This window comes from Pieris rapae, chromosome 18 (genome assembly GCF_905147795.1).
Source record: "Pieris rapae chromosome 18, ilPieRapa1.1, whole genome shotgun sequence".
Taxonomy (NCBI): domain Eukaryota; kingdom Metazoa; phylum Arthropoda; class Insecta; order Lepidoptera; family Pieridae; genus Pieris; species Pieris rapae.
In genome coordinates this window covers 1,671,912-1,684,093 of record NC_059526.1, presented here as the reverse complement: position 1 = coordinate 1,684,093, position 12,182 = coordinate 1,671,912, and the positions used below count along the sequence as shown (strand labels likewise).

General features: G+C 30.9%; 1 protein-coding gene across 1 annotated transcript; it reads right to left on the bottom strand.

Annotated features, from left to right (window-relative positions):
• Window positions 1-2,086: 2,086 nt before the first annotated feature.
• LOC110999754 (zinc finger protein 492) lies at window positions 2,087-12,022 on the bottom strand. Its single transcript, XM_022268973.2, has 13 exons — window positions 11,829-12,022; window positions 11,503-11,610; window positions 10,784-10,988; window positions 10,047-10,217; window positions 9,335-9,504; window positions 8,725-8,810; window positions 7,927-8,052; window positions 7,385-7,501; window positions 6,317-6,475; window positions 5,516-5,587; window positions 4,387-4,498; window positions 3,580-3,684; window positions 2,087-2,744 (listed from the first exon to the last, which is right to left on the bottom strand). Exons 1-13 carry the CDS (start codon window positions 11,934-11,936, stop codon window positions 2,553-2,555), a joined length of 1,731 nt encoding a protein of 576 aa, XP_022124665.2. The 5' UTR covers window positions 11,937-12,022; the 3' UTR covers window positions 2,087-2,552.
• Window positions 12,023-12,182: the final 160 nt, after the last annotated feature.

Sequence of the window (12,182 nt, the reverse complement as noted above, 5' to 3'; positions counted from 1 at the left end):
GACATGTCTTGGTACTGGTCGTAGCAATCGAATAACTGTATTCGACACAGCTCCGAGGTCTGGTTCGCCAGGTAAACGGTCCATGTCCTTAGCTCCCGAGTAAATCTCAAAACTGTAGGCATAACCAGACAGAGAGCATAACACGTATAATTTGAATCCCCACTTATGGGGCTTGTTGGGTAAATATTGTTTCATAAAATGTTTCATTTTTGTGGAACACATCTGCTCGTCTAGTGATAGACGATGCTCAAATGGTAAAGTAATAAATTTCTTGTTCAAATAGTCTATCACTGGTCTTACTTTATGCAGTCGGTCGTGCTGGGGGTGATCAATGGGCAAATGTTTAGAGTCGTCATTCATGTGAAAAATTTCTCTAATTTTATCAAATCTGTTGCGATTCATTGTTTGTACTATGGGTTCAAACTTTGTAATGTTTGACCAGTATGACCGGACACTAGGATAATGATATACACTAGTAAAAATAAGAATTCCAATAAATTTACGTAATTCTAAGACAGTTACAGGTTCTGTAAAGTTGGGATTCTTTTGGAAGGCATATTTATTTGACTCGTCCACTAGAAATCTCAAAATGTCTTCACCGAAAAAATAAGAAAAAAACTGAAATGGAGTGTCTAAGTTCATAATTTCTTGTGAATACTCAGTATTTCCAGCAAACTGGAAAGCATTTTGGACTAAATCCATATTTTTTACTCTCCACACTAAGTTTCTAGAGTTGAAAGGTGCAGTTTGCAGGTTGTTCTGGCTGCTGGTTGTAGGAGTTGGGTTTCGTTCAACAGTCTCTAAATTATGTTGCATGTCGGTATCTACGTTTGCTGCAGGCGGATCTGCATCCAAGTTTGGGTCAGTGGGAAAATTACCTACATCCTCTTCATCATCTAGCTCCATCAGACGATCTCTTTGGCTCGAATAATAGTCTATGTCATCTTCATTGTCGGTGGAATCGTCTTCCGAAATTTCACCATTTTCTAACCGCTTCAATATGTTCTCAATCTCTTCTGGCCGCATTTTGGATAAATTTCTATAATAAATAAAAACAAAAGTAATCCCCACACCAAGCTATGCAGAAAAAATATGAAACGAAAGTTCAAAAAGTTTTATAGCTAAAGAGTTAGTAGGTAGGTTTTATGTAGGGCGGAATGCCTGAAGTATCAATATTGATACCAAAAAAAAAGCACTAATTTCTTCAAGTAAAACATGCATTTGCTAAAAATAATTATATCATAGCGAAAATAATGTATTCACTTACCTCAAAAGTATTTATATTCTTCAGAAAAAGAAAATATATCAAATTTATATTCAACAAAACTTTTAGTAAAATGTGTTTACTTGTTCACTTTGCCGCGCAAGTAATATGTCACAGATAAAATAAAACAATAATGACATTTGTTTTTTTTTTTAATTTCGTTGGATAGAATACTATACAACAGTAAAATACATACAGCCAACATATAAAAAAAAACTAATAGTAATGTGAATATTCGGTTTAAAATATTAGTATCAAAATTGAAACTCTAGGTTATTAAGGGTTAAGATCACTTATCCTGTAGCTTCATACCTATTAAACCATTCATGCCGTAGTCTTTTCAGTGAGATCTCTTTTTACAATCATAATAATAAAACAATGTTTGGTAATAAATATATTTACTAATAATATTGTGATACAAATGTCGGTAATATATTATTAGACTTGCAACGAATAGTATATTCAGCAGTATACCGAATACCGAATATTCGGCGAGGCCCCTGACCGAATAGCCGAATATTAGGCAAAAGTATTCGCCTGGATTTTAGCGCCAAAAACATGTACAGACATGAATGTTTCGCGGTCCTTTGTTTTGTTCTGTAAATTAATCAATCAAATCCATCAAAATCATTTATTCATGTTGGTTACATAATGTACACTTATGAATGTCAAAATAAACAAATTTAATGTATTTAAATGCTTTTTTTCTTTTTTTCTTTTCAAGGGCGTAGAATGGAAGAGAAGAACTGGCAATAAACTCTCCGCCACTCGTTTTAATAAGGAGCTGCAACCATTACACCATGTTCCATATGATTATAACGCACTGTATGAATACTTAATAAATGATTATAAAATAAATGAGAAACCTTACACTTATCACAATATTTTAAATACACAGAATCCTCATTTTTTTCAATTCAGAAGATGATTATGTACCAGTGCTATGTACCAATGACTACTTAAATCATTGTAACGGAAATGAAAATATGAATTATTTCTCTATGACAAATTATTTAAATATCCGGTATTCTGCTGAATAATATGTAGATATTTGGTATTCGGCCGAATATAATAAAAACAGCCGAATACCGAATATTAACCGAATAATCCTTGCCAGTCTATAATATACACAAATCAACAATCATACAAATAAAAATTGAATTACCAGTTTTTAAAAGTAAATTGATCTAATAGGTAATATAATGATAAACAAAATTTACTAAAAACGAGTCTGTAAATCTAACAAATAAATCATTATTACCACATTATAATGATGAAGCAATGATATTCAGTTATAATCATATCTTGATTTATCAATTGCACTGACTTTAGGTCTTCCATCTCTAGTCAGCTTTAGATGCACTAATTTTACATGCGTATTTAATATTCCTGATTGTGAAAAAGACGCCGGACATTTCGTACATTTGTATGGCCGTTCACCTGTGTGCGTCCGTATATGCATTTTGCATGTGCTGTTTGTCTGAAAAGCAAAGTTCCGTTATTATTCAAAGTTGTATTAATTTACTAGCGACCCGCCCCGGCTTCGCACGGGTGCAATGCTGATACTAAATACACTACAGAAAATCTGTGAACGTTGTATATAAAAATGTGGGTTATCCATAAGAGATAGACATATACCATCACGGACTTTTCTGTAGACCTTTTCAATGTGTACAATAATGTAGATTGTTAACTCGCGATATACCAATGGAGCCTTTAGGTCTGGGCCTCAGATTATCTGTTTATTGACAATTGCTTAAGCAAGTGATCAAGCTTCTGTGCCTGACACACACAACTTTTTTGATTCTAAGGCATGTCAATTTCTTAACGTTGTTGTCCTCCACCGTATGAATCTATGTGTGCACAGATGGGAAATAAAATTTACAGACGAATAAAAAAAAAGCAAACAAGAACTTAACTAACTACTATAGGCACAAGCAAATAATAGAACTATTGTAACTATTTATTTATTAACACTTTGTTGCATTACATAAAAGGAAAACATAAATAAAAAAGTATTTATTTATGTGGACATGATAAATTTAGACACAAAATATTTTCTTCAGGGTCGAGAATTAACCCAAACATAACTGTTAATATAAATTCAATTTGTTTTTGACATACGGAATCATAGATCTAAATTTTACCCACAGACTCGAGCAATCTGGCAATGGGCATGGCATGGGCATCTATGGGCAGTGGGCACACTAACATCAGGTGAGACTCTTGCCCGTTTGAATTTGTCAATCAATTTAAGGCCAGAGTCAAGTCTCAACTCAGAAATACCGTTGACTTAGTCCAATATTAAAACTTACCTTAAATACTTTATCACATATAGTACATGGGTATTTCCTAGGCTTTACTACACCTTCGTGTTTATACCTAATATGCTCAGTCAAACTCCATTGGTCCGCATAACCCTACAAAAAGGAATACATAGACAAAGGCTTAAATGTCATCTTATTTATAGTTTAATGTTTATCATATATGATAATTAAACCATAATATTACTGGCTCTATCTATATTTGTATTTATCTTTTTAACTATATACTTTGGACGTCCTCTATTAAAACCCAAGTTCGATAATAGAATTTAATTTAAAATATAAAATTTAAATTGTATTTATAGTTTAATTTATGCATGCAATAATTAAATTAATTATTATTTATATCACTCGTCGGGTGCTTTTAAATCGTGATCAATGAGAAACCGCATTCATCAAAACATCAAGTTGACAAACTGCACCTTGATGGATTGTCAACTTGATGTGGCAGTCCTAGTAGCAAATTATTAGTACATTGTCAATTGCTATACATTATTATATTTTTTTAGGTTGTTAAAATAAAAAGTTAAATAATTAAATTATAAACACCAAACTATCGACTTGATGTAGCGGTCTCTCGCTAGCTCGATAACTCAAAACGAATTACATAATTTCGCGTTTATAACCGTTAAATATAGTAACGATTCGTTACCTTAATAGTACATTAAAAAACAACAAAATTAGAGGACTGCGAACTTATCGCTAAGGATCGATGTATTTCAAGCAAGCCTAGAAAAAGAACATAAAACTATTTGTACGTTTCTTAGCATTTTTGCTTTAACAGCCAATAACACATACCTTTTCACATTTGTCGCACTGATAAGGTTTTGTCCCAAGATGTATTCTGTTCATGTGATTGGCTAAATCTCTTTTAGCACGAAATCGCTTGTCGCATTGGTCACATTGGAGCCTGTGAAATGACGATTCGCTTGACATATTTATTTATAAGTATGCTAAAAATATTGTTTCACAAAGTTTCCATACACACACACATAATGTATGAGAACATAAAAATTTCACACACAGCACAATACAAAAAAAAACTCATTAAGATCATGACTAATATTTAGACCCCGTTATCTAACGCTCAGTTTAGGAGAAAGTTTACTTTGTAAGTCGAACCTTGAACCTTTTTCATGTCTTTTAATTTCTGACATAAAAAAATTATTTTATCAATCATTAATATAACCTATTGATTTGATATGATTTATGATGTGATCTGTGCTGTACTTAGATTATAAAGTATGGCCAATCTTTTACTTGATAGTTATGTATAGCGTCAATTTTGCAGGGATATGAATGCAATAATTGAACTAATTAAAAGTAGACGTGGAGATGGTATGATTGGAACAGTATTAATGTACATAATAATATAATATTAGTCAACATAATCTACAGTTTTTCATAGTTAGTTAGTTTTTGTAGTTTTTTATCGATTCTTATTACGGAAATTTGAAATTTTTGAAAAATTTTGCCCCCAAATTGAGAGTAGGTAACGGGGTTTACTAAAATAGTTACCAACTAAAAATAAAACTATAGTTATATATTACTATTACTTTCTTATATATGTGTATATGGCAACATATAACAACTGGCACTACACCCTTTCAGTTACACCTCTAATTTCTGTATCTATTTCATGATCAATTCATTTTTCCTAACAGAAAAACTGCAACATGCCGTCAAACCGCCGTTTTTGGAATCAAATGCGCCCCCCAATTCTCGGCTGTGCACATAGACTTGTCTATGTGTGCATTTATCACACGCCCACAAGAAAACGTGCGAAACCGAAAGAACCAAAACTGGATGTCATGTGTCAGACAGAAGGATGATCTACTTGTCTATGAATAACAACCATAGATCATATCAAAGATACAGATGCAAGGCTAAGACAAAGGGTTAAAGCCACTGGATTAGTTTTACTCACGGTAATTCAGAGTATTCGACGTGTGGCAGCGTTTTCAAATGTTGATTTAAAGATATCTCGGTTTTGAACGTTCTGAAAACCATATAAATATATAAATAAACAATAAAATTTATTTTTATTCGACAGTTAGTACTTGTTACATTTTAGTTGAATACTATAATCTGTTTTAGTACTTGTCGATAAAACAGATAATAGTATCAGATATATCGATAGTATAGTCTGTGTCGAAAAGAAAATAGGCTTGGAAGTTTTACGGACTAATATAATTCTTAATTATATAGTTGATAAATATCAAGATTAGTATCAAACAATAATGTTCCAGTAATTATTTATTTATCAATAGGATTACATCAATACAAATACTAGATATGTCAAAAAACGTGCGTGTATTCATGTATACGCGTTACAATCACAGCACTCACACATTTGAAACGAGCCGAATGAGAAAAGAAATTTAATTCTATTTTTTTTTTATTGTGTAATATTTTGTTTTCTTTGATTATTATTTTGTGTTATTATGTGTGTGTATTTTATGTCTGTCTGTAATTCGCATTTAAACATATACGGGAACGTGGGTAAAATACAGCCTATTGTCCGAGTTATTTGAATTTAATTTATTTAGTTATACTTACCTACAAAATACAATATGATAAAGAGTTAGCAACCTTTATTAAGATAATTTAAAATGTTTTATTGTGTTTTTAAAAACGAACAAACGTCAAAAAATGTTTTTTTTAATTAAAAAAAAGTTTCCTACAGTTTTCACTACATATTGGATTTACATAATAAAACAATACATACTTATTACACTCAACGCAGTAAAAGCTCCTTGTGTCAGAGTGCTTTATCATGTGGTTTTTAAGTTGGGACGGGGCCGAGAACGCCTTACCACATTCATCACACTTGTAATTGCACCGAGATTCCTGCCATTTACTAAAGGAATTATCTCCCGAATGTTGTCTGAAAGAATTTTACTATTCATAAAAGCATACATTTAAATATATCTACAAAAGAAAAATATCCAGGCGTTATAACAATTTTAGCTCTGGGCCTCAGATTTCTGTATCTGTTTCATGATTTAGTCAAGTAGATCAAGTAGGTGATTTGCCACCTGTGCCTGACACAATACTTCTTTAAAGGCAAGGTTTTTCTTAGTTTTCCTTCACCGTTCGAGCATATGGGCACAAAGACATAATTGGTAGAAAGCCGGGGATCAAACCTACGACCCCAGTGATGAGAGTCCAACGCTAAAGCCACTAAGCCAACTCTGCTCTTAAAAAAGGCATCGACACCAAAAAGCCTTGGAAAAGGTTGGAATTAATAACTAAATATCTGTTAATTTTCTTTTTGTGTCTTATTTGGCCCAACGTTGATGTGACAAACAGTATAAATCTCCGTAGGTTAATATATTCTAAACATAGAAACATTATCGGCCTATTTTCTATATAAAGTGTATTTTAATCGTTAAATACTACTTAAACCCTATGTAATTCAATACATTTTTTCCTTCACTCACAGTGGTTGCCTGGAAGAGATCTCTGCTTTTCATTTAACTATGTTCAATTGTGTTGTATATTATGTTGTCAATAAATTAAAATAAATAATAATAATAGGTGTAAGATTTGGAAACACTTTCACATAACAAACTTAATTACTTAAAATAATGACATTATTTAACCTATTTTTTTTAACCCTTTTTTTTTTTTAACCGTTATCATCACACCTAAACTTTAATAATTAGCTGCAAAAACTTAGACTAAACTAACTTAAGGCTTTGTAAATAAACACTAACTAAAAGAGATACTTCAAACAAAAAGTCTTCTTTTTCTTTTCCTAAAAAACAAAATTCAACATGAGTGAAATACTTACAATTGAATGTGTTTCCTCAAATAGTATTTGGTGACGTATGACTTTAAGCAAATATCGCAGGTAATCCTATTCCTTTTATGTCTGTAATGTTTGTGTCTGCGAACTGCCCCACTGGTTCTAGATATACACAAAATATATTTCAAATTTAAAATATACTTAAAAGTACAGGAATACAAATTTATGGGTACTTTTGTTCATTGATAATATGATCTAACCATTTCTATGAAATAATTACCATTGGTGAAAATCACTCGAAACGTGATGTAAATAATATGTATTTTATTGAAAAAGTTATTTTATAATACAAACAATTCATTATTATTTATTTTATATAGCACATGGCAGCCTCACTAGATGTTGTGTGCCTGAGGGCTCTCGAGTAAGTTGCCGGCCTTTTAAGAATTAGTACACTTTTCTTGAAGGACCAAATCAGCTGGTCACTGAAGTATTTCTAATTATTATTTGAAGCCGTTTCTATAATATATACATATAGTTTTCATAAAATATATGAAAATCATTGATTTGTGAAATTAAATACTCACAAGAACTCTCTAGAACAGTCCGGACATTGGAAGAGAACGTTTTGCTTATTATGAACTGATGTATAATGATCCTTTATTGTGCTATGATTATTCCTTACTATTCCGCATTCCTGACATTTATAACGTCTGAAATTAAGATATGTAATTATGTATGTATATGTGTATTTTTTTATATAATACGGCAAATGAGCCTAAAGGACTCCCAAAATTCGTAGTCATCGCAGCCAATGGACACCTATATTGGTGAGTGTGTTGTCGACCTTTGGAGTAGGAGTAGGGAAAATCTCCACAGTTCGCTAGTTCGCAAAAGAAAATGATGCGCTCTGAAAAGAAATTATTATTTCTAACGTTGAAGAACATCGTGATAAATCGTCCCAAAAATGCAGTATCAGGCACAGAAGGCTGATCACCTATTTATCAAGAAACCAGAGGCAAGACCCAAAGGTAACCAAACTGTTTTGAATAAAACTGATGGAAACTGGTTCAGTTTCAATCATCTGACATACGTCATTCAAGGATCTGACATATGTCATTTAAACATCTGACATACGTCATTTTTGCTACAGACGTTAAGTTTAGATTTTTTTCCAGAACAGCAAAAAAGCGGGAGGCTCACCTGATGTTGACTCAATGCCAGAAGGCTCGTGAGTGCACAGCCTTTATTAAGAATTGGTACGCTTTTCTTAAAGGACCCTTAAGCCTCATTGAACTTTTACGCCCTATGGCGCCCTTAAAATCGATTTCTTTTTCTTTATCAAAATAATAATTTTATAAATTAGAATATAAACAAATCCTTACATTAAATGCTTTTTCTTATGCCTCGCTAATTTTTCTACTGAATCCATTCTTTGCTTGCAAATTTCACACATATATTTACCATTACTCTGAAAAAATATATTACCTGCGTTAGTTTTTTATACCTGACCATTACTGATCGCAAGACAAGACAAACAACTAGACTTGAGAATAAACGACTTCCTTTTGTCAAATATTGGATTTGACGTAATAAAGAATGTACTTGCCTGTATTTGAGTACTATATAATCAGGATTAAATTAGGTTAGCCCTGTATGATTTAAATTAACAAATCAGCCCGGCATATGGCGTTCCAGCCGGTATGTCGGTTATATATCTATATCTTGTATCTTCTGTGCACTTGTTGTAAGAACGTACAGTAACTCCTAAACGGCGGGACGGATTTTGATGATTTTTTGTGTGGAATGATTTACGTTATTAGATTTTTTTGTATGTATGTAAGTGTGTACAGGACAAAGTCGGTCGGATGTCCTATTATTGGTATAGAATATAAATAATACAACAAATTTCAAATTAATTTAACATTGAAAATGTTGTCGAAATATACGTGTTTGATTATACTAATAATATTTAATTATTTTATAAAATTATACCTTTAAATGTAGTTTCATATGTTTATCATATATTTCCTTATATATAAATCCTTTTATACAATCCTTGCATTTATACTTGGCAGCCATGTAAAGATTTTTCTTTGCCATTTCTTCACGTTCTCTCATAAAGTCTTCCATTGTTATATTCACCAAAATTATGTTTGAAGTCTCTGAATAAACAGGTAATTTTTTATATTCAATAATGTAATAGAAATATATGTCCAATATCCTTATATTTTTTTTAGGTGGGTTCCTTAAGAGCACTCAGGCCAAGGCACAAGGCCGAGCTCTGCTTAATGACTTAAAGAAATAGGAAAAATTTGTCCCAGGATATTGACATAAAAAAAATATTTTACCATACCAGTCATGTTGATGGCCTAACTTCATTCACTAACTTAATAAAAGATTTAAATAATTAAACAGTTGGCAAATATTGGAGGAACTATTATCAATTTACTCTGAGCAATTATATAGAAAGGTTTAATTTGTCCCTGAATATTGACATAATATATTATATAGTACTGACGTAAAAAAATATTTAACATACCAGTCATGTGGATGACCATTCATTAACTTATAAAAAAAATTAAATCATCAAATTCAATCATTAAGCAATCCGCAACTTTTGGTTGCAAAAATTTAAGTAAGATGATTAATGATTATAGTACGTTTTTGAGCTTATTATTAATGTAGGTAATTTTTTTTTACTTACCATCAGTTCTATCCTCTGAGTTTTCATTTAATGTTTCTACTTTTTTCTTAGCCATTTTCCTTTTTATGACTTTTTTTTTACATTTTTTATTTTCTTCATCCTCTAAATCCACATTCAGTTCAATTTTAACTTCTTTAATATCTTCTTGTTTTACTAACGGCAAATCACATTCTGAAAATAAACATATTTTCTGGTTCATATAATTTTTTTTATTAAAAAAAATAAGATTATTAAAAAATTGAATCTTATGTTTTGAATGTGTTTTCCAAGTATAATTGTAAAATAAATAGTATTTAACTAATTATTAGTTAAAAAATTACTGTTCTGATGATTGAGAATGTTGGCAAAGTTTATTTTAATTGTTTATCAATTAGGATACATCACAAATACAAAATATTCAAACAATACACAAGTGTGTTATTATTATGAGTAAAACTGTGCTCAAATAAAAAGAAGGCAAAAATAGGCACAATAATGTAAATAGTAATTTCTATTACATACACAACAAACAAAAAGGCTCTCGAAAGAAAAAGTGACTGATATATGAATTAAATATTCTATGTAAAACACAAAACCCAATGTTAGTATGCATAACAAGCAAATCAAATATATGGCATGAATGAAGAGTATCCATCTAACTGGAATATGAAAGTTAATTAGTCCATATAAATATGTATTGAAGTAATGTATGATTATGATTTTAGTCACATTTTTAAAACAGTATGTTTTACACAAACCTCCATTATTATCAGATCCGTCCTGGATTTCATCACACACTTCATCATCTCTCTCATCATTTTTCTCCCACTTCACTCCTATATTACTGGTTTGTTCTATTCTTGGTGTGAGTTCTTCTATTTCATGACTATATAGATCTATAATTTTAGTTTTCAACTGAAGAATTGGGTGGGATTCTATTTTAAGGTCCGAGATATCAGGGCCCTAGAAAAAGAAATAGTGTGTGGAGTATGATAGTATACACAGAAGAAGTGAAACTTCACAATGTGGAAATGAAATTAGAAAGCATTCACTCTTGCTGAGTCACTTTTTATGCTCCCTACTCAGTTAAAGATTTAACAAAACCCTTTGGAAGTCACATTAGAAGTTTCACTTCAAAAAACTAAAAATAAAAACCTTTTAATGCAATTTTTTACATACCTATTAAGTCACAGAAAACAAAGAAATGACTATTATTAAAATTGTAAATGCATCAGATTCAGACAAATTAAATATGATGATGACAGTGCCTTAATGCCTATCTATATTAACTTTAACATAAGTCTGCAAATATATATTTACTTGCACCTATGTTAATAAAATAACTGAATAAAAATAAATAAATTGAAAACATTGTTTTTTTAATACAAACACATAAATAATAATTTCTGGAAAGTGCATGTGAAAAGAAATAAAATAATAAACATAATAAAAATAATGTTTTTCAATAGTAACTTACATTTGTTAAACTCTGCAGTCTTAATTGATTTGTCTGAACAGTTTGCACAAATAAATCTGCATTACGTGCTAATTTCTTACAAATATAACAAAGTTTTAAACTGTCCTCCTGAAAAATATATAGTTAAACAGGGTCACACGGCAGTACTTGATTGTTGACTAATGACGAAAATGCAAAAAGATGATAGCCATTAGGAACAGCTAGGGTAAGTTGTGAGGCTTAGACTCTATTAAGATGCTGCTGTTTCATCATTATTGTTTTTATATAATAGTACACTAGTCAATTCATCATTCCCTTTTTAGCAAAAAATTAGTTTATTATTTTACCTGAAAAACGACCCGTAAAATTTCACTTTTTAATTTGAACGATGATACACTTTCTTCACAAAAACACCCTAAACAGCGTACAATCGACTTCAGTTTCGATGAATTCATGATAGTTATTTTTAAATTATTACTACTTCATAATTCATTAAATGTTATGTTTATTTATTTAAATCTTAGATTAAATCGGTTAAGAGTTCGGCATAATACAAACAATAAAATGACAATGTCAAGAATAAAAGTGAAGTGACATCTGACAGCTACAGGTCAGAATTATTTTTATTGAAATAATTAACTGCTTTAATATTAGATTTGTTTGAATAGGGTCACGGATTACTGGCAGTAATGTATTTTTAA

Excerpts from the sequence above, each read along its gene's own strand:
- LOC110999754 (XM_022268973.2), bottom strand. The coding sequence starts at position 11,936 with ATGAATTCATCGAAACTGAAGTCGATTGTACGCTGTTTAGGGTGTTTT. Across the intron at positions 9,505-10,046 it reads CTCAGAGGATAGAACTGATG|AGACTTCAAACATAATTTTG; the intron begins GTAAGTAAAAAA and ends CTGTTTATTCAG. Across the intron at positions 8,053-8,724 it reads CATAAGAAAAAGCATTTAAT|ACGTTATAAATGTCAGGAAT; the intron begins GTAAGGATTTGT and ends TCTTAATTTCAG.